This window comes from Nipponia nippon, unplaced genomic scaffold, assembly GCF_047370975.1.
Source record: "Nipponia nippon isolate SJK-2023a ecotype South Korea unplaced genomic scaffold, ASM4737097v1 scaffold_5, whole genome shotgun sequence".
NCBI classification, from domain to species: Eukaryota; Metazoa; Chordata; class Aves; order Pelecaniformes; family Threskiornithidae; genus Nipponia; species Nipponia nippon.
The window spans coordinates 31,706,346-31,731,447 of record NW_028262369.1 but is presented as its reverse complement, the minus strand read 5'-3'; the positions used below and the strand labels follow the sequence as shown (position 1 = coordinate 31,731,447).

The 25,102-nt window shown below is 41.5% G+C and overlaps 1 protein-coding gene across 9 annotated transcripts in view; it reads right to left on the bottom strand.

Moving 5' to 3' along the window:
- Positions 1–25,102, bottom strand: part of EIF2B3 (eukaryotic translation initiation factor 2B subunit gamma) — a 108,525-nt gene that overhangs the window by 19,588 nt on the left and 63,835 nt on the right. For all 9 annotated transcript variants that reach the window (XR_015698815.1, XR_015698817.1, XR_015698816.1 and 6 more), the window contains 4 exons: positions 17,943–18,073; positions 17,103–17,296; positions 12,653–12,730; positions 11,781–11,929 (listed from right to left, as the gene is read on the bottom strand). Coding sequence is in view for 2 of the 9 variants with exons in the window: in XM_087732105.1 (XP_087588231.1) it covers positions 11,781–11,929; positions 12,653–12,730; positions 17,103–17,296; positions 17,943–18,073 (552 nt within the window). In the remaining 7 variants the exon portion in view is untranslated. The remainder of the gene's footprint in view (positions 1–11,780; positions 11,930–12,652; positions 12,731–17,102; positions 17,297–17,942; positions 18,074–25,102) is intronic.

Sequence of the window (25,102 nt, the reverse complement as noted above, 5' to 3'; positions counted from 1 at the left end):
GCTTTCAACAGCACTGGCGAAGGCGATGGGAGAGGTTGCTCCTTTCCCACTGAAATGGCTCCTATCCAAAATGCATACTCCAAAATACCTCCTCCTTCATCGCTTCGAGACAGTTAGATGAGAGCTTTCCCCTGCAAACTTTTAGGTTCCCACCATCTATCACTTCTTCTGAGCACGACAGAAGCCGTGAATACACTACACCTCTCGGCATTATCCTCACGGAGGAGGATATTCCCCAACGGAGAGGGGATTTAAGCTGCTGCTCTGGAGTTCAGGCTGGAGAATACTGGATGTGTGTTCAGAGCCTACTTCGGGATAGTTTTTCAACTCCCGGAGAAATAATAGCATTGTAAGAAACTGCTGATGACATTAACATCAAAGATAAGGGGTGTTCCTGCCAAACCATTTGTTGGGAGGGACAGGCCAGGGAACCAAGCTGAACTTGTCTGTGCCAGGTGCTCGCAAACCAACCCTTCCCCGGTGCCAGGGTAAAACAAAACCCAAGAACTCCGCCACCCCAGGAGTTTCTTAAAACTTATAAACCCAACCAACAGCAGAAGTTTTAAAACCATACTCAACGCTCAGATTACCCCAATCACACAAACCAGCAGCGAATCTGGCTTTTATTGCTCAAGTGGAACAAAACTTCAAGAGATAAAACCACAATTTGTGGGTGTTCCCTTCACCCACTGACAGATGTAACACAGCCATTTTGAAACCACTTGTAAATGCCTTTTTTTAAAAAAAAAAAAAAAAAAAAGTATGTTATAAAGCCTGCCAAGAGAAGTATTTTGTGTGTTTATTTAATTTTTACTATTTTTTTAAGTTGAAGAGTAAGGAATAAACTTTTATTCTGTTACAGGGTAAATATCACATCTCAGGGCACTCTGCTGTATTCTCCTTGGCTAAACAGCCACCACGGTTCCTGCCTTGCTTAACAACTAGGTGCTATTAGTCCTCAAAGGTGCTCCGACAGCATCCAGCTTCATTTACGCTGTTGTGTGTGTGCATACGCGCACATTTGATGTACTGCTTTATAATCCAAACCATATTATTTTTTTTTCCTAAAATGTAGTATATTTTTAAACTTTTCAGCACGGTGAAAACGGATATCTTCTGACCTTAAAATCCAAAGAGCATGTTCAAACCCACAAGAGGAACTAATTTGGGGCATTTGATTTATGGCTGAAATTTCAATTTGAATTTGTTTTAAGTGTAATCACAAACTGAAAGTCTGGCAGCTGGGTGTTTTTCAGAAAATAAATAAAAATATTCAGTGTGCGTCTGCATTCTAGAGAGAGCATTTTACAAGCCCAGTCCTGTAGTGGGAACAGATGTAGCTAAGACATTAATTTGTTATACAGGTACAACGTGCGAATGGAAGCATATGAGAGAGAGCGTGCGTGTATGTTATGTGCCTGTATCTGAGAGACAGAGGGGCTGACTTTGGGGTGGGTTTTTTTTGAAAGTGAGAGAACAAGAGCAAAAGGAGTAGTGGCCAAGGAGGCATGGGGGGATTACAAGGATTTAGGTCTTTAAACTGCAGACCACCTAACAAGATCACTCTGAAATGCCACTAATTTCAGTTAAGGCCACAGACCTCCCTTCCTCTGCCCTCCCTCTCTCCCCCATTGTAAACAACTAATCCCAGCAGAAAACAACAGAGAGCAAAATGTACACACATTCTGCAACATTCCAGGTCCTTCTTTATCTTTTATTTATTTTTCTAAAAGGTCAGCGTATGTATGGAGGGAGGGGGGAGGGGAAGAAAGCCAAAAAACCTCAAGTCCATCTCTTGTGTGGGCTTGAAGGAAGCTGGGAGAAAGCAAAGTCCAAGAGCATACAATATGGAGCTTTTATAGCACAGCAATTCCTGGACTCGGCTTACTTTCCCCTCCCTCTATTTGTGGCAAAGTCACATAGCTTTAAACCAAAGGACAGGGTGGTCGATTACATCTGAAAGAAATGTAAAGAATTGAGAAAGAATTCCATCTCCTGTCGAAATTATAAATAAGGAAGTATTAGTCCCAGAGACAGGCTGATTTACGCAGCCCTGGAACTGCTGACTTTCCGCCTGAGTATCAGTCTATAAATCAAACTCTTAAATCAAGTGTGTCAATTGCTGCAGCACTGCGATACTTAGGAAAAGCAAGGCACCTACCGCTGAAAGCAGGAAGATTGCCAGGGGACTGAGGTGCCGTACCCTTCTTAATTTTCTAAAGTGTAAATCTGAGATCAAACATCCTTTGGGGGAACGGGAAATCAAAATACGCAGTGCTCAGCACACCGGGAGCAGGCTGCAGGAGTCCAAGACACAGCCCCCTAATTACAGGCTACCCACTGATTATTTAGGACTCTGTGATTAAAGTGATGAACGTTCCTGGGAGAAAGGGGCTTAAGTAACTGAGGTCAAGACCTCAACTGCAGCTCTTGCCCTAGTTGTGCAAGCTCAGGAAGGTATGAATGTCACAGGTTTGCCTTACAGCAAATCTCGTGAAATGCCAATGGAAGTTATCCAGGTCTGCTAGTTTAATCCAATTGTGCCAAAAACCCGACATAATCTCTGCTGGGCAGCAAAGCAAATGAGCTGTCTAAAATGCAACGCTTAAAACTACACACTCATGAGGAAGAAAGAGCCTGAAGCACAAAGCTTAGGACAGCCTGTTGGTAATGCTCCGCCGTGCCAAGAAGTCAGGTCTCTTGCTCCTCCAGATGAGCTACAAAACAGAGAGACTGATTCAGGAGTTAAAAGCAAAGGGTGACATGCCTCGGCAGCTCCTTTGCTGACTGAGAGGTAACAGCTGTGGATTTCCCTGGGAGCAACATCCCATTCTGCCCTCACCAAGAAGATAACAGCCACAACAGGCACCTTAATAACGCTGAGAGGTGGCAAGAAGGCAGGTAGAGCTCTAAAACCTACCAGCAACCCCTCAAGGAATCCCCCGTTAGCCAGTGGCTGGGACACGTGAACACGGGAATGAGACACAAAAACCATGGGATAACAGGGAAGAGGCAAAAACACTACTGGGAAACTGGAAAATCCTAAATGTTGCCTTCACCAACACGCTTTACACACTAACACATTTTTACACCCACACACTTTTACACACAAGTGAATGCAGGGCACTGTGAATCTCACGTTATACACGCAAGTAAATACCAAAGACTACGACAGATGCCAGCAGTACGTGCTATAATTTATAGATACATTTCAAAGCAAGCATTCTTAAGTGAATTTGGGCTTTGATCTCCTGTTTTTCCCCTTGGGGGTAACAAAAATATTCTACCAAGCCCCCTAAATTCTTCATCCGTCTCTGAGGGTGTTTTCGCTAAGGAGCTTGTTTCATGTCTCTTTTCTAGCCAAGCTCATCACTGTGGTATGGCTCCTTTACACTTCTTCCCCACACCCTAAACATTTTGCATTACATATTGCATATACTTGCCAGCACTCGTATTTTCCAGTGAAAGTTCAACTGACCTTAAAGGATTGCCTCAAACCTACCCTAATGCGTTTTATTAAGTGAAACTTAGGCTGCAGGGGGAGGTCGCCTGGAAGGTTGTGCCTCACCTCTGAAACTTCAGTTAAATCCAGCTGATCTTGGAACAAACAAATTGGTGGCCTTTTATGTAGCTGCAAGCCTGGTTTTGCACGCTTCAGCGAAAGTACGCTGCAAGGAATTTTACACCAGAAAACCCCACATGCAGGAAAACTGACCTCCCTCCAGATTCTCTTCCGCAGAGTGGGAGGGCCATGTCCTGCACAATTTTACAGACACTCAGCTGATGCCTGGGAAAAGCTATCGATCTCTATGTGAAGGTAACAAAGCGGAAAAATTGTATGTTCGCTCCCATCTCTGGGTTTGCTTTACCTGCTCGCTAGCTGGCACAGTCAGACGGAGCGGGGTAACTGGCACATACAGTAGAAAGACACTTTCTCTGAGGTTTTTCAAGGGCAATTCTGGGTTGAGAGCTGCAGCCCTCCGTAGGGCATTACTGCTTAAATCGACTTCCGTATCATACAGGCTAGGCTGACAAGGAAAAGGATTTTCTAAATGTCACCCTTACAAACTGAGCCTGGCTTCTTAGAGCTAAGCTGAACTTTTTCAACCCCATGGTCCCCTACGGAACTTACAGGCAGAATTCTGGCACAATGTGATAATTTCTTCTTTTTCTATAGCCAGGCTGGGGAAGATTTTCAAGAGCGCTGGAGGCACTCGCACCCAGATTCCCATGAAAACCCAACAGCAATCAGTTGCTTGTGAAAATCTCCATACCCCTCTTCCATTAGACCCATGTGGCTAGCAGGAGGCAGAAGCTTATTTATAGCTCTGAAGTCAGACGTAACCCTGGCCACCTGAAGAAGCAGATCAGCAGAATGAGAGGAGATGTTTTTAAATGCCACTTTTCAGAGCCGATCTGTGCTTTAAGTTCAACATTTGATGTACAAGATGTTTGGAAAATTGGGAAGAGCTCCCTGCACTATCAGGGAAACATCTGCATCTGAGATTAAAGAACAGGTGATTTATTTAAGACAGATTGATGTACCAGGAAGCTAGCCAGAAGAAAACGTTTTTTGAGGAGCCGATAGTAATAATGGTTCAGACATTCACAAGATAACGGGTACTATATGAGAAATATCCTAAATGCATTAGATACAGTGGAATTGGACTTCAGTTACAAGTAACTGAAAACTAGCCCTGCAAGTAGCTCAACCGCTTCCTGCTCACTGGTTTCCTAGTTTGCCCTCTCTTCTTCAATTTATCTTCCTGAAAGCCAACTCTGCAGGCCAGGGGTTGTCTCTATTCAGTATCTTATACAGCATGTGCATTGAATTAAATAGTAGAATGGGAATTATGGTTCCTGACCAAAAATTTTACAGTTTAAACCCAGGAGGTGTGACAGAAAGGACAGAACATAATTGCTACATAATCAAGAGAAGTAAGAGCCCTTTTTACAGGCAAGGACTACACCTAGCTTTATTCATACATTCATGTTTATCCATATCCATGATCTACTTTATCTATATGTACACTTTATCCATATATTGAAGCTGAGCATGTGCTTTTTCTGAATCAAGTTCTCACTTTTCATGTGCTTTCTTGCGATATCTATTCTAACCTCATCCTTCTTTCTAGGGCTAGCATAGGGCAGGGGGGCAATTGGTGGTGTGAGACAAAGTGCCCAGAAGACAAGAGCTATCTTAAAAAATGGTTCAAGATACAAAATGTTTGGGAATCGGAGCATAAGCAAATCTTTATTTCCAGCTTTGAAAGCTATGGTGCTGGAAACAACTTCATCTCCTCATTCCTTCTCATGAGGGAATGTGCTGTAAAATATATTTTACAATTTCAACAAATGTTGCCTTGGCAATAGGATCATTCCTTTGTACTGCCATTATCCAAGGGGAAAAAGACTACTTATGCGCTGAACCCCTATAAACGCTCAGTTCCATCCTGGTTTTAATTAGAACTTTCTTCAAACCGCTGACTGTTGCTACATCAGGTGCTGATTTGGCACTATTGAGGAAACAACCAATAAACTTCACAATCAATCTGCAGTTAGTAGTCAATCCAGCTCGGCTTGCTTGTTGTTTTCTTCCTTTGTACATTTTCTCATAGAAAGTAGCAATAAATTGGAGACATGTGGTAAACTAGAGTATCCTTTAACCAGTCACACGTGGTCTCTCTCCAGTCCCCTCGCTAAGTAACATTACAGCATCTGTGCCATCTACTTTGACACAGGTAGTCAGAACAGCTGTAACAAAATCCAACACATAACTTACTGTCTTCGTATGACTGAACAAGGAAGATGCTAGTTTTGGCTGACACAACACTTTCGGTGCCAGTCCTTCCTCCGAAAATCGGGGTACTTCAGTCCTTTATACAAATTTTTAATCCAGCCTATTCTTTCTGCCCAGGGATTCAGAACTCCCCAAGGTTTACCACATCTCTCCGTGGGACTCGTCTAACTTTCCCTCTGTCCTCAATATTCACATCACCTCCCTGCAGTTTTCCTAACCCGCTGAGCGTCACTTCCCTTGCATTCCAAGTTCCCTGATGCTCCAACACTCTGCAGTTTGCTGCCATCATGTGCAGCCTGACCCAAAACGTATCTGCTTGTCTTTTTAACCCCTTCCCTTTCCAAAAGGTAACCTTAGCAGTGTGTCCTATGGGGAATTTCACCAGTTCTCTTTGGGTAGTATGTTTTTTATGTAGTACCAACAACATGCTATAAGCTTTACAAACACAAGGAGAGGAGGTTACTGTTCAGTAGTTCCTGCCCCTGCACACACACACACAAAGTCCCATCTGCAATCCCAGTCGTACAGTTCCTGAACTGAGACTGCCCACTGCATCACGCTATCTGGCAACTGTCTGCTGCAAACTCCTTTCTGGAAGGAATGCTCTCTTCCTCCCATTGCTGTTCACAGTTTGGGATACAGCTTGAGGAGTTTAATGGTGAGGAATCTTTTGAGACGTCACATCAAAGTATATCCACATGACAGACACCAGGATAAAGACACCATTGTACAGTCGAAGGGGGAACCTTGCAGCGTTCCACCCAGAGAACTGTTAAACATCAGCAATACAAATAGCAAAGGAAGGCAGTACCTGCCCTTCAGAGCTTGCAATTCTACATCCCACGAACTATACCTGTGCTGGCAAGTCCCTGTGCCGCATGAAGCATCTTTGACCGCAGACTGTAAAACACTCAAGATCGGAGGTGTGTGTCTATACATTAAAAATGGAAATAGTTAGGGAGACGAAAATGAACATTGGAACAGCTTTCCAACGTGGTCGATAGACCTCAAATTGTTCATGATTTTCAAAGAAGATTGCCATCTTTTAAAGTCAACAGGTGCTGAGTTCAACTCAGCAGGTACTGCCTAAAATTCTCTGGCCTGTGCCAGGCAGATAACCAGATATTTCATGTATCTTTTCCATTGTCCAAAAATGATCATCCCCAATGAACAGTTTTTCTGATAAAATTATAAGTGAGACGGGTTGAGCTTCCTTGGTTACTCTGTGAAGATCTGGTACTTCCTAGCTGTGGAGGTGAAATCTTGATGCAAATCGTGAGCTCTTTGCATCTTGCTGTCACCCCCTCTGATAATCACAGCAGCCTATCTATGATTTCCATAAAAACACTGGTTGAAGCATACTGCTTTCCTACATTTCCTTGAAAAAAGAGAAGCAGAAAAATACCTCATTTCAGAGACTAAATCTGCCACATGGACCCTATGGTACCGACTACCAGCATGTCAGCAAGACCATTTCAAAGCATGGCTTACTGTGGACTTGATATTTATCTGAGCTTTTCATGCTTGCCTCCTCAACTAACCTCTACGTAGTCCAAAGATCAGTTTGGTTTTTTTCCCCTACTACAGTCGCACCTCTTGAATCTTTCCCCGGTCATTTTCCACGACCAAGGAAGAAAGACATACTGTGCACATGACAAAATGGCCAAGCTCCTTTCAGTAAGTGTATACACTGAGACAGTTTTACTAACAAACAAGAGATTTCGAAATCTCTGTCTGCAGGGATGGAATAAAGGATTCAACATGCTTTTCCTGTTAATATTATTTGTAATGCTCAGAGCACTTCAGCACAAGGTCCTGTATGACCCAAGCAATTAGACAATTCCTGCTGCCAGAAGCTAACAAACTAAGTAAAACTATAAGGCTGGTAAAAATAAAGCCAATGTTTGAAAAAAACCCCAACAAACCAACCACCAATTGCCAAAACAAAAGCTAAACCAGGAACCCGAAGCTGAATTCATCCATCCATATCTAGGTCTCATTTCAAGGAAGCTAAGTGTGCCTGAGTATACCAAATAAAACACAGTTATCACGCTCAGGTCAGCATAATTAGTTGTGAGAACATCTGCAAGCCCCAACAGCAGTAGTTTCTGTTGTATGAAGATATCAGGGTGGAGTTAATGTATCAGAGACATCACTTTTCATTTGCAAATGGCACAATCTCCCTACATAACCAGCTTCAGTCAGTCTGCCAGTGTTACAGACTGCTCCTTTGCAAGTGAGCTGTAACGAGGGGACTCCTGCACCAAAGCCACAGGAACCCAGGGACCCTGTTGTACTGCACCGCCTCTAATGCAAACAGAACAAACAGAAGGGGCAGCCTCAAGATACTATAGAGACGGAGGACACGTACAGCTACTGCAGGAGCATTCAGATATACACAGTTTTCAAATGACCTATAATTTCAGCTTGATTAGTAGATTTTCTCCAACTATGTAACTCAGTGCAGTCGTTTGTCACTGAGCTCTGGGGAGCCATCCAGAGGGAAACGAGAACCGTTTCCCCGCTGCAGCCTGTCACCTGGGCAGTCAGCATCTCTCAGCACTTGTGCTGTGGTATAAATTACATCCCTCCCAGCTTGGTCAAGTATGTCCATCATTCAGCACATATGTAATCTTTGCTATTTTATTGTCTCATTGATGGAAGAATTAGCTGCACAGTGGGAAACACATTAAGAAAGGACTACCAATTATTTTGCCCGTGTTACTAACTTCTTTAATCCCCTGTAATCTCTTCCAAGGGGGGATTCATATCTACTCAAATCACTTCACAGGAGACATATATAACGTAACAGAAGCCCTACAAACCAGGGAAAACAAAAAAGTCTGCTACTGGTCCTCCAGAGTATCGAACATACCAGCCATCGGTGGAGAACGGATCATAATTTGCAAACAGTATGCAATGGCACTGTCCAAGCTAACCCCAGTTCCTTCATTCATTCAGTTGTGAAGTTCATCATCATCTAGGTCATAACCTCTGTTTCTCCAAAAATGAGCCAACCACAGCCTAACAATAGGAACCTAGTTTTGTTCTAAGCACCTTGTGGTGTTCCCATCTGCCCAGAAAGAATCTATTTACCCATTTCAGAAGCTGGTATCAAATGTGGTGAGGCTATTCAAAACTTTTTTCTGGTTTGGAGATGTAATTTGTGGATCTTGAAGCCACAGGAACTATGGCCCAGGATCTTCAAATCACATTACAGGAAAACCATCAAGAGATAAAAGTTTTTAATCTGTTTTTTGTGGTTTTTTGGGTGGTTTTTTTTTTTTTCCTTTTTTCTGTATTGACATAGTGAACTGAAGCTGCTGATCATTTTTGCAGCTGAGATGGGACAAAAAACAAGAAAGAAAGAAAGGTAAGATTCAACCCAGAGAAGCTAGAGGTGATGGAAGTGGTAAGGGAATTACCAAGGCAGTGCCATGTATAATCATAGCTCTTGATAAATGAACTTAGAATGCGGAGCAATTTTTGCATTTAGTTCTTCCCAGTCTCCCAACTTTCAGAAATGATTTACCCCATCTCTCTTTCTTCTCTGAGTTATCTAAACAGCTTTGCCGTTTCCATAATATGTGCCCTACTGCAGCCTTCTCAGTTGGTATTACTGCAAGGAACACTGCTGGGACTAGCCTTCAGTTACCACTCACATTTGACTAGGGCATTAACATTCATTAGTGTGGTGGAGCTGTTCCTGTCAGCATTAGAATGTATATTCTTTAAATGACACAGTTTTTATCCACTCCTCAGTGCAATTCCAGAACTTTCTAATATACAATACCTTAGACGGTGTTAAACTTGGCTTACTTGTCGGACATTTGCTATGCAACAAAAAAATGAATTAGATCTGTTAAGGCACTTTATTATGCTCATTTTGACCCATCTCAGCCAGCATATACTGACTTTCCAATTAAAGTCTAAGATGTTTTCTGAAGTCGGTGATTAGATAACACCTGAGTTATTTTAGAGACACTTGGGAGAAGAGATGTTTGTAAAGAGAAGTTGTCCATTGCGGGCAGTTTAAAACAAAACCACATATAATTTATCCACCTGTTGCAAATGGATCCATCAAGATGTGTAAGCATCATTAGCATTTTAACAAAAAATCTATCAGATTTAATCAAAGTCATGGAAGAGGGTTAAAATACATAGAAATTCTTCACTAAGTTACAAGCAAAACTTCTTTCAACAAAACTCAGCAGCTAGAATATTCCTGTATCTCACTACCTGTTTACATATAAGTTCATACCCCTCTAATCTTAAGACTTACTGTGATGCAATAAGAAATACTTTATCAGCTCAGTATCTGTGGAAATCTACACAATATGATTTACAATATGTTTTGAAATAAAGCTCCATGGTCTATAATTGTAATTCTGGCTGGAGAGGAATAATTACAAATTTGACTCCAGTGCATCAGTGTGCAGCAACCATAGAGCAGCTAAGGGGGTAAACCCCTGGGACTATGAGGTTTTTCACTCAATTCACTCATTGTTTTCACTGAGAGTGACCAGGGATGACATTGTTTTCCAGAAATTCACAAAAATTTTACCCCAAAAGTTAGTTTTTCCCTCTTAAAAAAAAAAAAAATCACCATCTTTATGATGTTTATGGAATTTTGTGGAATGCTTAACATAACACTCTGAGCTCGATTTAGGATTTAGAAGAGAGTATTACTATATACCAGTGCAGACAAACACAAGCCGCTTTGGGACTTTTCATAAAAATAGCACTATTTATATACTTAGCTACCTCTCTGATTTAGTGGTAGAGCTGCTCACCTCATATGCAAAACCATACCATTATGACCATGGCATCAATTCATTAATCAAAATGACAGAAGGTCTCATGATCAAACAAGAGAGGTTCTGGTACTTCTTATGACAGCAGTGCTTGTGATACAGCCATACTGGATCCATTTGCAATTGAACTGGAAACCAGCTATTTTCTATACTCAACAGAATTCTGATTTATGATGTGCTTGAAATTATTGTGGATTTCTATTAAAGACAAACACTTGGCAGTAAGGTACCATACTTACCTGTAATTTAGTTATGTAACAGTAGTATCCTCCATAGACCCCACATCCTTTGGGGTTTTTTGTTTTTCAGATATGCAACTTTCAGAGCCAACTTGGCAAGAGTTTGGCCTTTTTCCTGAGGTCCTAAGCAAACCTCAAGCCATGAAGGAGCAAAGGAGCAGGGAATTTATACAGGCCTGCACAGACTCAGTCAGCAGTTTCCTTTCCACTGACATCCACAGGAAGCCAGCATGTATGGAAAGATGGGGGCATGCAGACATCAAGAATTACAGATAGGCCACTTTTCCCACATTTGAAAACGAACAGCTCAAGGCTACCTATTTAGTTAGTGTCTTTAATGCATAGGAAACCTCTACTAGCTGGCAGATTTTCTCTTTGAAAAGTTTATTCATTTATTCTATTACTCAGCATATGCAATGGTCAAGTAAAGCTGCAAGATGACAAAAAAGGGCCAAAGAAAATGACATTTTAGGTGAAGCTGTAATGTTCAAAGGTGATCAGAATATGTCTAGTTGGTAAGTGTACCACTTCAAAATATGTTTCCTGCCTCAAATGTTTTAGTTATACTCATAGACCCAGCCACTAAAATAAAGCTTGGAAGGACAAGCACAAGGACAAGTCTGTCTGCACAAGCTCAGACAGACTCATACATCCACTTAACTTACTCACACATTCTGAAGATGATATAATCTCCTCTAAAAAGAAGAAATTTATGTTCCAAGACTGCAGCCCTCTCAGTAATTCATTTCGCTTGTGCATTTGTAGTCTGTTCATAGAGACTTATTTCTGCCTCGGTCTTTAGAAACACACCCCCTGGGATCAACTGTTCTGGCTGAGGATCGCTTACAGGACAAAAATTACAGACTCAGAATCTATCTAGAAAAAGAAACTGCAAATTTAGGGGACTGAGATACAGAGGTGACATACCCTTCCTCAATTGTAACAGAATTCATGATGATGCAGTTTGTTATCTTAACTTTGTCTTTTATGGTACACATGCTGCCGATGATGGAGTGTTTAATGGATGTCTTCTCTCCCACTTGTGTGGATGACCCAATGATGCTGTCCGATCCAACCTAGGGAAGAAAAGAACCAAAACTGGCAAAAGTACCCGGAGCTCTCTGATACGTGTTCTCCTATTCCTATTCCTATTCCAAACAGCACGTCTCAAGTACTCATCAACAAAGTGTACTCTGCTCTACCCTTAGGGATCCTTGGCAGAGGAAAGACCTAGAAATTTGGGGTCCAGCCCATAGGCAGACAGTTGGACAGTTTTCCCAAGGTCCATTAGCCTGGTAAAACTCCATTAGCTGGTCCAGCTCTGTAGGCCTTATGCAGTAAGGTAAGCACGGTAAGAATAGTCCTGCTGGTACTCGCTGGTTTCACTTATCAGGTTTGCCTAGTTAGACCGGTGAAAAGGAGGCTTGAAGCTGGTATTCAACCAAAATGCTTTAGCAAGAAGCAGAGTTAAAATACTGACCCCTTCTGAGTTTGGAGTCCTTTGGGAGGAAAACTGCCCAACTACCATGAACTGCCATTAGGGCACAAGAGACTGCAGTGTCTGACTTGGGAGTAAGACAGAATTTTTACCAAACATTTTTAAAGACAGAGTCTAAAAGGCAGGAACCCATGGGTGAGCCTACGAGGAGACTCTGGGCTGTATCACCTATATTGTAATTCCACACTTCAGAACTCAGCTTCACTTCCAACAGTGGGACTGAATTTTAAGAAGCAGTTCCTGAAGCAAAGGGCGTGCAGACTGTATTAAAAGAGCAGAGATGGGGAAAGGGAACACTTACCATGCCTCTGTCAGTGATCTGTGCAGACCCATGAACCAGTGGCTCTTCCAGACCCAGATTAAGCAACAGCTTGGGAACCTGGATGGAAAAAACCCACATCACAAGTTAACACGACAGTGCTGTACCTGCATGTTACATTAACAGCTCAAAGATGGCTTTGGTTTCCATTGCACTAGTGCATCTATCATAAACATTTTAACTTAAAGGAAAACGTAGGTTCCTGCATTTTAAATCTGCAACCAGATATGTGTGATTTATCATCTTCCCCTTTTGTAAAGGAGACAGGTACACTTCCACTGCAGTGCACTGCATGTCTCCTCTCAACTCAGCTTCCCACCTGTGGAGAAGCAGTGGATCATCATCAGCAAGCAGGCTGGCTCCAGCTGAACACAGTGACATCCCGTACATCACTAAAATGTCCAGCATCTGCCATTTCAAATGCAAGTCAACGTGTTTTACATCATTCATAATGCAAGAGAGGGAAGCAAGTAATATCAAATATAAACCAGTAAACTGGCATAAAAAGGTGACTATGTTCAGCCCACTCAATAAGGTAGCATGCTGAGGTACAGGCAACAAAAAAGTATTGCGGATGTTTAAGAAGAAAGAAACTAAAGTTGATCAAGTGGCTATTCCAGATGGTAGAAAGCTGCAGAAGAAAAGGCTCTTGACAGAGAGAAGGCAGGTGTTAGATAAGCAGACAAAGCAGCAGTGGTAATATAGAAAGACACAGCCCATGAGGTAGCCAAGAAGAAATCCATGGAGAGCAATTCTGAACTGGCTCCTGAAAAGAAAGGGGAGCCAGCGTTGTAGGAGGATGGGATATCACTCCATCATTCCTCCCTTTCTGGGTGAAAGAGCAGCCTGAGGCATTCTGCATCTCCTGGCGTCAGGCTGGGGCCAAGGTCACACACCACAGAAGAGGCGATGACAGCACGGATGGGGATTTCAGGGGAGGTGGGAGTCTCAGAGCAATGCACAGACACAGTGCTGTACAGAGTTACTTGCAGCGGTGATGCAATGTATGATGCATCTTGGTAGGACAGAGACGGCGGTCAAAGAAATACGGGAGATACAGAGGGTGGCAAAGTGATGCCCGAGTGCTAAGAGGTCTGTGTCATGGCAGATCATATGCCTGAGTGCGAGGCAGCGTGTGCCGGGCTGGTGCAGAGCTCCACACATGCTGTTGGCCAGCCAGGATGTATGCACTGGCTGTCCATCTGGGAGGTCAACTGGACTCTCAGCACAGTGATGGTATAACTGGGTTTGCCTGAGGGAAGGAAGCGGCACTCATTAAGCCTTTCTTTTCTCTACCCAGGCACCTATTTTTACAAAACTCTTCGGAAAGCTTATCTTTGAGATCTCTATTGCTCTGTTAAACTTGGCTGAGAGTTGCCAGCAATTTCCAAAGCTGCTATAAAGCAGCTGCTGTACAGTACAATCGTGTAAAACGACCTCCTTAGAAAGTTGGGATAACAAGAGCTGATGGCTAGGGAGTGAACCTCAAGAAGCAGATCCCACAGATCTAAAGAAGCTGGGATCAGATCAGAAAAAAGTATCTCAAGATCTCAAATGAGATGATACTTGCAGGCAATTGTTTGGATATTCATAATATGACCAGCCCGTTTCCCTTTGAGCATGCAAGGATGGATAAATAGTGCTGTTTTTCATATGACAAGAATTTTCACAGTTGATGCTTCATTCAGATGAGTGAGATGAGCTCAGATGAGCACACACCTCTGAGCTATCATTTCAGGCTCCCTGTTGTCCCCAGTAGACATTTCCACATCTGTAGCTCTTTATGTATTGAAGATGGTCCTTCCCACTAGACTTGTGTTTTCTTTGTTTTTTAAAAAACAAGAGTAGGTTAGATCCTTCAGTCCAAGGTGCAGGCACTACAGAAACCCACCAGTTTACCAAAACACCACAAACTAGGCCAGTCCACCTGGATGATGCTGGCTTGGTGAAGGGATGTCCATAGAATCGTAGAATTGTTAAGGTTGGAAAAGACCCTTAAGATCATCGAGTCCAACCGTTAACCTATCACTGCCAAGTCCACCACTAAACCATGTCCTCAAGCACCACGTCTACCCTTCTTCTAAATACCTCCAGGGATGGAGACTCAACCACTTCCCTGGGCAGCCAGTGCCAGTGCCTGACTACCCTTTCAGTGAAGAAGTTTTTCCTAAAAACTTCAGGTTGTCCTCACCTGGCACATAGCTGGGCAGCCACAACAGACAGATCCAAGAGAGGACACATACCAAAGCATACCTACAGCGTAGGCTGGAAAGATTCCTACTATCCAGTGTTGCTCTGTGGGAAGGGAAAGAAATGAGGAAAGGCTCTTGCCCTCCTCAGTGGAAAGGTGGTGTCGTGAAATAAATAAAGGATTTTACTGGCCAGAGCAAAGCCCTTATTAGAATCAGTCAATGATAGTGCAGCCTGAGGGGTGACCCAAGAAAGCTACCAGCATTTTGCTCTGAAAAGGAAGGTTAGATAGGGGGCAGGAGTCAGAGGGAGTGCCTGGGTCAAGGGAAGGTTTAAGATGTGTTTGGATTTAATTCATCTTACAAAGAAACTATTTCCTGCTATTGAAGATAACTCCCTCCTGAACCCACCTGCCCACACACAGGCTGCAGGCATCCAGAAACCCAGCTGGAAGTGAAATGATGTGAGTAAAGCGTTTCCTCACCAGAAGGGCAATGGGTTAGGATGCCATTCCTTCCCACGGCTACTGGACTGGACTGCTACTGCTCCGTGAGTCTGTCCTCTTGGACAGCAAAGTTATAGGTCCCGGCTTTGCAGCCAGGGAATCAGAATGTGCTCTGTGAAGACCAAGGTAAGAGCAAACAAGACACCAAAAGCCTTCCTTAGAGACCAACAAAACAAGTAAAAAAAAGCCGATAAAATTAAATGTGTATCTTTTATGAGGATTAGCAAGAGAAACAAAATGCAGTGGCACTGAAAAAAGGAACTCCTTTCTCACAACCCCTCATTAAGCTCCATTTTATGTTTTACCTCCACATAGTTTCCTTAGAAATTTTACCATTCTGGAAAAGTTAAAAATTCAAAGAAAATCCTTTCCAACGTTGAAGGCCCCAATGTGATTTCAAAACACTAATTCTATGTACCACCCAGGAGCAAACACATTTCCTGAACTGACCAAAATGTAGAATATTTAGGGTAAAAAAAAAAAAAAAAAAACAACACAAAAAAACCCACATGGAGTCTGACTGGCTCAACTCAATAACTTTTTACTGAAGTGGCTGCTGCCAAATGTACACGCACACTTCCCCTAGCAAGCGGTGTTCTCCCTTAACCCTTTGGGCACACTTGTTCCTGATATTCCTGGGGAAAGTTCTTCTTTTCTGACAGCAGTGCTGCCTCCCTCCTCTCTTCCTCACGTCCCTAACCGCAAAACAAATCACTTTATTTCTATGCTCCTCTACAGGCACCAAGGAGAAAGAGCTCCAGTGTGTGAACTCACTCTGCCATGCTGCAATTATAATTTGCATAAATTCATCCATTCATTTTATTAAAGAGAAATCAACTCAATCTGAGAACAAAGGCAAGGCAGTGATCACTTCCAGGATTCCCAATACAACTTTATCGCTCTCCCAGCCCCACTTCCAGAAATCTGGAGTCTTTCCCTACTGCACTCGTATCAGTCAAAACTAGAGGAAACTGTCCACTCCTGATAACAACAAAGTTCATCACTAGCAGAGTGAAGTGAGAACTTGTACATTGCATCAGCCAGTGTAGTAAACCCCCCCCAACCCCCCAAACATATTAAAAGCTTTTAATCATCAACTCATTAGCTAGTACAGGATTTCTCTAATCGTCCCCTGTGATCTTTTATTTTATGAATTCTCAGTAGTGTGAAAGTGAAAGCTACAACAGATCAACATTTCACCTCTGTGTTTACCTGGAGTGCCACTGTAGTAAAACCTGTTCATAAAACAATTCTTTCATAATGGAAAGCATTAGGCAATTTGAATGTATGGGTAGTTTAAGTCTTCCTGCAAATCTTTAATAACCTTTGTCTTTATCATTTAGATAAACATCTGTTAGGAAGAGTCCAGTCAGAAGTGATCTTGCTTTTAGGACATGGTGGACATTGATTAGATGATCTAGCAAAGCTACTTCCAGCCTCATTTTCCACACTTCTTGGCTCTTTGGCTGCAGGTCTTGCCACCCCCAAAAAACAGAAGTATGTGTGGGGTGGGGGTTTTCTTAGCTAAATCAAAGCTATGGAGTAAATTAGTGACAGAACTGTTTCCTAGCCTCACGTCCCTATCCAGCAACCAGTAGGGTGATGTGCCTAGATAACATGGCACTGGTTCAATTCCCACACACTTCTCAGCTGTATCGCTGGGAGCCACTCCTGGAGGATAAAATGTCCCATAAACTACTGCTGTATTCCCATGTGGCAGTTCTGTATTTTTCTCACCTGTCGGTTAGCTTCAATATACAACCCAAGAGTATTCACTCGGTAGCACAGTCCCTCTTTCATTATATGGACGTAGCAGCGCACTTTTCCTTCATGGAGAGATTCATTCATATCTCCTCTATGATCATTCCAACAAGAGTTATCTGAAGCAGGTTTCAGCAAGCTATTATCTTCCTTTATGAAGCTATAAATGTCTGGAGAACACACACATGCATGAAGTTAGACAGGATTTAATGAAATACTTTCTGAAGAGGAATACTATTAAAATACTGTTGGGGAAGGGAAATCTTTGCCTCATCTCATCTGAATGGCTAGATACTTAGCAATCATTAACAGATTTTATCACATGTAGTGAGTAAGTGCTTATTTTTATTCCGCAGGTGGGAACCAAGAGATCAGGACAGATGCAATGTTTTGCCCAAGGTCACACAAGGAGACAGCGGAAATGCTAAAAATAAATTCCAAGATCTGAGATCCTGTCCAGTTCCCAGTGCAGGGAGGTTAAGGCTTAGTCTGTTGCCCTATGCAATTTTAGGAACGTGCTCCTAAAATTACATTTTCAAAAGCACATTTACCTGTACTGTATTCCAGAAGAAAAAATATAGAGCACCTAGCTGATTTGCTCGATTTACATCAAAATAAGGGAGGACAAGAATATTTATATAATGCACAGTAGTGTTTGAAAAAGAAATGTACTATAATATTTGCTATCATGAAGTATAAGAGGAAAAAAAAAAAACCCAAACTAGTGTTCCAGGCTAATTCTGTACTCTACCCTATAATTCAGCTGTAGCGTATGGGCTTTAAAACCTTCATCAAATCTTTGATACTCGTACTGACCTAGGCATGCTTGTTCTTTTTTCTTTTGGTCCTCTTCTTTATTGTCTAGTCCTTGCTGCAATGATGTAGGAGAAGAGAACTGTTTCCTAACCAGATGTGGAATCAGTTCACTGCGGAGAGATGTGATTGTCCTGGGGAAGGAGAAGCACACATGCAGTCCATAAACACTAAAACTTACATGTCTTCATTTTCTTTGCATAACATTATGAGACATTTTGAACATTTTTCATGAGAATGCATCAAAATGCCAGGTACTCCAAGATATCTGGCACTAAGAAAATGTCCACTAGTCACATGCTTCCTTAATGCATTACAATATAAGGAAGATTCAAAGTAAGGAAAAAGCTTCATCTTCAGAACTAATTCCCCTATATTTTAACAGAGATGCCTATAATTTAATATGGCATCACCCTGCAATTCATGCTTGTGTGCAGATGGAATGAAGAATAGTACCAACATCCTAATGACAACTGAAATCCACTTTAAGTAGCTTTAAAAATAGCATCAATTGACAGGAAAAGGGAGAATAAAGTCCCTATAGAGGAAAAAACACAGCAGCTCCTTTTCTTTGTGACAAAAAAAAAAGGGAAATACTCAAGGACATCTGAAATATCTGATATATAAATTAAAATATTTATGACACAGACATTAATGATGTCCTCCTGCTCACATGAAACATCAAGAACATTTTAAAGACTCAGTTCTCTAACAAAGAGAAATCAATACATTTTAACAAGTTCAGATCCCAAGAGTTTCACGGTCTTTAGGTGCCCCAATCCAAAATACATCAGTCAACAGAAAGTTTCCAAAGACTTCAGCTGGCAATACACCCATCTTCCCTGCATACAGATTTCAACTTTTATTATACTCATTTTGACACCCCAATAATAGGAGGCAGAGAAATCACATGAGAGATTTGTGATAAAGCAGGGACTTGACCCCAAGCCACCTATGCCTTAAACAAGGACCCTTATCTTTCCTCTTGCACTGATTTATACATTACAATGAATCAAGAAAAAACCCTCCCCAATAGACAAATATCTACTGTACAATGGAATTATAACCCTGGTAATTTAATTTTGACTATTAGAAGATAATTTTATTTTTCAATAAAGTATTTGGAAAAAAATCCCATATCAATAGTTTTTAAAGTTGAAGAGCATGAGATGTGGTCTTAAAAGAGCTTTACTGTTGTTGTTTCATTATTTTTACAATCTGCATTTAGTTACTGAATTGTGGATTATTTAAAATAGTGCTTGGGAAAATCATGCAGAAAATGAACTCAAACTTGGCATGTATAAGAGGAAGTGCTAAACTTCAGAGGAAAGATTGGGAGAACTAACACAGAGAGCTTGGCTAGAGGAACTCAACAAATGATAACCCGCAAAGAAAGAGGAGTTATTTAGCATGGAAGACAGCAAAACTAGGAACGAACTATAGGTTAAATTAAAAAAGGAAAGTACTAGAATGAGTCTCCTGAAAGTGATTTTGGTTGGCAAAATCTCTAGCAAAGGGGGATCTTAAACAGTTCAAACTTTAAGAAACATACAGCTCATAACCCATCCAGGCTCCTTTTTGGGTCAATGATAGTGAAACAGAAAAAGGACCAAAACAGTCTTTCCTGTCTCAGACTTTGACGGGAAGATTCAGATGTGATTACCAGTTCAGCCCTATGAACAAATACAGTGTTTTCCTTTTTCTTGACAAACTTTTCCTTCAGTCCTCAACCATAGGTTGTGTCACATCCTCCGTCCTGCAGTGGGATGATCTAACCCATCCCAGATCTGAAATTCTGCTTTTATTTTTTATTACAGACAAGGAAAAGCTCTAGTCTTCAGTCTCTCGTCCTTCTTGAAAATAAGATTATAATCACCTTCAGATAGCTGTATTTCTGGAACTAAAGAAGCCAAACACTTCATTCTTTAATCACCAGATCTCTCCCTGCTAACCACTTACAGGCGTGCTCTGCCACGGCCGTCCTGGCCCTGCGCTCCGACACACGTGTGGCTGTGCAGATGGGCAGTTTACTAGCTTACAATGTTTGCCCGCAGCTGTGCCATTCAGCAATGATTTCCTGCTTGGGTTTTATACTCCATCCAAAACCGACAATCCTGTGTTTCCCTCAGAGGCTGGCCATGGCATTTATAAGATATATTACCTATAAAATATCCAAGTATTTGGCAGTCTTAAATAGTCTGATGCAGAGGACAGCACAACACAGTAGGAAATGAAAGCAGTGGAAAGGGGAAAGACAAAGTTTTGCCTGGTTTTCGATGGTTTACTCTTTCTTGGCCAAACTCCTGAAGCTTTCCTGCAATTCTCTGAAGTACTAGCCACATTCCTTCAGCAAAGGTGGAGTAAATCTCCAGGTCATCCATAAGATGTGGCTCAGAAACACACCCTTCTTACTGGAAAAGGAAAAACAGGAAGGTTTGCCTTTGCTTGCTGTTTAAGCAGAATTTATATGTGACATTAAAGGAATTTGCCTTTGGAAAGTATTAAAAAATACGCAGTAAGGCACTCAGTGACAAAAATTTGGGAATTTTTTGTGACAGATCTTGCAAATGTGGATATACGAAGTGATAGCGTGAGAATATTATCTGACTGTCAACAGCACGGGAAACCAAACATCTGGCTGGGACTAAGAAAGGAATTTAAATCAAAGGAGGGATAGGACTGAAGGCCCTTCATCTAGAGAGAAAAAAATTAGCAGCAGTTTGGAGAACCAACTAGCCTGTAACCTAGATGCAGGAAAAAACAAACCAGAAAGGCTTCTGGTCTAGTGTGTTAAAAATTCTTATAATCAAATCCTGAACTACACATGCCTATATTAAGTAGAAATAAGTGTAAGACTCTGTATGCTGAAGAAAGCAGTCTTTTTTTATTCTCTTCAGGTTTTAAAACTTGGCATCACCCTGGTTTCTAACCTTGTTATTTTCTTTAGCACCAAGAAGTAAGAATGAAATACCCACTGAGATCAACATAAGGAAAAACCTATGACCAGGAGAACGAAAGTGGGAAAGTGGGCAGAAGGAGAGGAAGGCACACAAAATTTTGGCAAAAATCCAGTTCTAAGCCAAATCAGAGCAACCATGCTCTGACACCTCACAGGAAAATCCAGACCGCAGAGAGGATAAAAATGAACCTGCTTTTGAGAAACATTTGCCAAAATAAACATGCTTTCATAAGTTCCAGCTCAAGTGATGAGCATTTTCATGATCTTTCATTCCCCAAAATTTGATTTTGAAGCGATATCTGTTTGTTTTCACCTCGACAGAAAGTAGTAGGTTTTCAATTAAACAGTTAAAGATTGAAAGTGCCATTAAATTGCTGCTTGTAAAGGAAGGGGGGATTAATCCCTGGAGCATCTTATGTGGCTTCAGTCCTGTGAGAACAATGGGAGATGGCAGCAGTTTTGAAAGGCGTCAATTCTGATCACATTTTAAGCATATAAAGATTAGAATTATATCTGGGATGGAATCCTCCATTCACACAGCACGTCACAACAAAGGGGGATGTTGGCAACAGACAGTGCCTACATGGGGGAAATGAAGACAACAGGGCGGTTGAAATTCATTGTGCACGTCCAAGAAACAGCTGGGAATTCAAGAGAAGATAAATTTTTATAAACAAAGGAACCCCCTGGAAAAGTCTATATTGAATGTACCTAGTAGCTCAGAGCACACGTTAGTCATTTGCAGTCAGCTCTGCAGACTGTAGACTCAGACCTAGGCATTATAAACCTAGGATATTCAAGGTTAATTTTATCTAAAACCTAAAACGTTAAGGTATAAAAATGGATACTTGGTCAAGCAACTGTAACTTTACCACGTACTATCACCATCAGAGAGAAATCAGTACCGTGCCTTTAGAATCCCTTTATCCTTGGGACCCTGTGCACTGCGACGTCTTCCCAGCGTTCCTGGGATTTTTGCATGACAGCAAGGGCACAGATAAGGTTCGTGCTAAATTAAAAATTTTTACTTGTGAAGAACATTAGGTGAAAATACCATAGATCTTTAAGTTTCCTATTTAAACACAGCTACGCAGAAGTTTTCAGTGAGTTTTAACCACAAATGAAATTGGAACAGTCTGGGATACGGCAGAATTAAGTTTGTATCTATGTGTATTATATCATATTATATTGTATTACATACATTACAGCCCACAGAGGGCCAACTTTTACTTGTTGCTGAAATGCAGCTGCCTCTGGGATGAAGGGAAGCTTATTGAAACTTTAGTAAGAAATGAGAAACAATGGAGCCAACTGAAACACAAGAAGAGTTTTGGGGAAAAAAACCAAATGTTGACCACCTCAACTTAAAAAAATATATATTTCACAATTATGCTTCAATGGGCTCTGATTTCTGCTCTTAGACATATGTATTGCTGAAGACTCTGTCTTTCATATGACACAGAAAATAATGGATCTCACCAGTGCTGGTAAAGAAAAAATGTCATCAAATATTTTATAATAATAGAAGAGCCTATTTAAATCTAAGTTTATGTGACCTTGCAAAAGTCTAGGTACCAGGAGGTGCTGTTTGGCTTGACCGACAGCAGGAATGGGAGCATCCACAGCTTTTATTTCCTACAGCTAGTTCTTACTGGCTTCAGACACCCTGAACACAACTGTCAGTTCCATTTACCGGCTGTCATTCATTTTCATTTTCCATGTTTAATGTTAAACACCATAAAACGGTATTAATGAGTATTAGCATTTTAATATCCTCCCTGTTTTATTAATCTGTGATGAAGCATGAAATCTACCATTGCTGTCAGCACCCACCTGTGAAATCTGCTGTTATTCTCCATGGGCTAGTTGCAGGGGGTCTCCCTTGCTATCATTATTAGCACAATCAGCTACATCTACAGGTGCAGATAGTATTTGTGATTCCCCACTACAAACAAGCAGATTATTAGCCCTTTTATACCTATTTCCCCCCCCCCCCTTTTTTTTTTAAACAGGATAATGTTAGCTCTTGTACAACTATGCAAGTATACAGTGGGTTGGGTTCTGATCTTAGCTCCATGGCCTTCAACAGAGATTCTTCAGATCACATCAAAAGGAGAACATGAGGCTGTATTTCAGGCTGGTGCTCATAATTAACGTTAGAAATGTATACATAAATACAACTAAACAAATCCTAAGGCACTTATAGTTTTGGCCAAAAAGAAGTTGCATGTTTATGCAGAACAATAAAGATGTAAGAAAAAGGGAGGGAGAAAGAAAAAAAAAAAAGAGGGTGTGTTGGAAGAAAGAGAAAAGTTAATTCTGAACCCTGTAGGTACATAGTTCATGGTTCTCATCGCTTAAAGGATAAAGCCAAATAACATTTAAAAATTCCATGTAAGCTGGGAGCTCTCTTGTTGAATCTCAACGTTATTTTCTCCTGATCCTTTGATGGAGATTAAAAATTTCCATGTGAATACAAAGAAAGAAACAACAGTTACTCTGAGATTTTTTCCCCAAGCATTTAATGCTCCAAACTAGAGCAGCCAGCCACCATTCCCATCTCCTCCCCCCTCCTTAGAGAAAAAAAAAGTCAACTCACTTTGAAGAAAAGACAAAACAGGGTCAGGGCAAGGGGGATTAGGGAAATGATATTTATATCATGGACCAAATTAAAATGTCAATGCAAGAGGCAGGCAAACAGCCCTTGCCACATATATACACCAGGCATGTTTCCTCAAGGAAACAGGAAAGAGATTTGAAAAGAGTTAATGCAGTCCTGAGTTAATACCACCTGCCTCATACTCAACACCACTTAAAAGACAGTGTTTGGGTCCATTTCCCACAATGCGGTTTTAACAAGCACAATGGAAAAAGCAATTACAGGCCTTTTCCCCTTCTTCTCACTGATTCACTGCTAAAAATGCTGGAATTTCTCAGACATGCTAAGAATGTGGAGAAAGCAGACAAGGACTACGTACAAAAGGAAAAAATATCAAATGATAAATTTATAGGGTGTGCCACCTCCCTGCAGAAGGCTAATTCTGCTCTTGTATCTTGCAATAATCTTTTTGCCTTTGCTTGGTGTACCCGAGACCAATTATAATAAAGGAAAACTCCAAAGTAACCAGGCAAGCCAATAAACTACCAGGCAATTACTTGTGCCTAATTCAATAACCTGCAACACCAATCATAGCATCAAACAGATGTTATTTCTTGCTATGTTCTATTTGTCCTGTTCTACTCTCAAGATTTCTATCACAAAAAGAGTAAATATATTTCTCATCCCCCCCAATTTCATATTAATTACTTACTTGTCAGTGTCTCTTATTACTTTTGGAGCCTATGGAGAAGGCAAGGAAACTTTGAGAAATGTTCTACTAAAAGGTAACTCCACACGACTGCATTTGTGCTTCATTTGTCTTTCCATGCTATTTTCTCCCCAAAACCTTCAAGTCTGACAGCAGCCTACTCCCAACGTTCATAAGAGCGTGCGTGACAGTATTTCAAAAGCCATTGCAGAGCAAGCCGATACAACTGCACAGCTTTGCTTTGCAGGCTCAAGTTTATGAATGACTTCCCAAAACCGCAGCATCACCACCGAAATCCCTGCATTCTGGACGATGGAGGGGAAGCAGAAGATGACACGCAAGTGACAATCAGAGACACCACAATGCAGAGAGGACCCAGATCAAAGTATGGAAGGGATGGTATGGATGCAAACCACATAAAAAGCTGCTCTCAAGTTCCACCAAGTCTGGATGCACTTAAAGGAGCAGGGATCTAACTTCCACTTCTGCCAAAAAACCCTTTGGGGAACAAGGCAGCTTTCTGAAAAATTGACCACAGAAATTAAAACTCCTCAATTACATACTCAAATCCTTTGAAAGCGTGCGCGCCCTCAGCTTGGGTCATCTAAGTAACCTTAACTCTGCCCACTCGCCAAACAGCCAGGAACGCCCCACAGCTCCCGACTAATACTGCTTTTGCATGGGAATGCCAGCAAGTTTAGACATTTTTAGAACTACTCTCTGACCAAAAGTCTCTGAGGCCGTCGGAGGCCACCCAGGGTGTTTGGCAGGTTGTACACACTGCTGAGGAATGGATCTCATTCATTCCCAGACAGCATCCCATTCTTCTAAAACAAGCGCACCTGCACCAAATGTGATTCCTTGCCAGAACTCATCTTTCCCTGTTCTCTCCCACC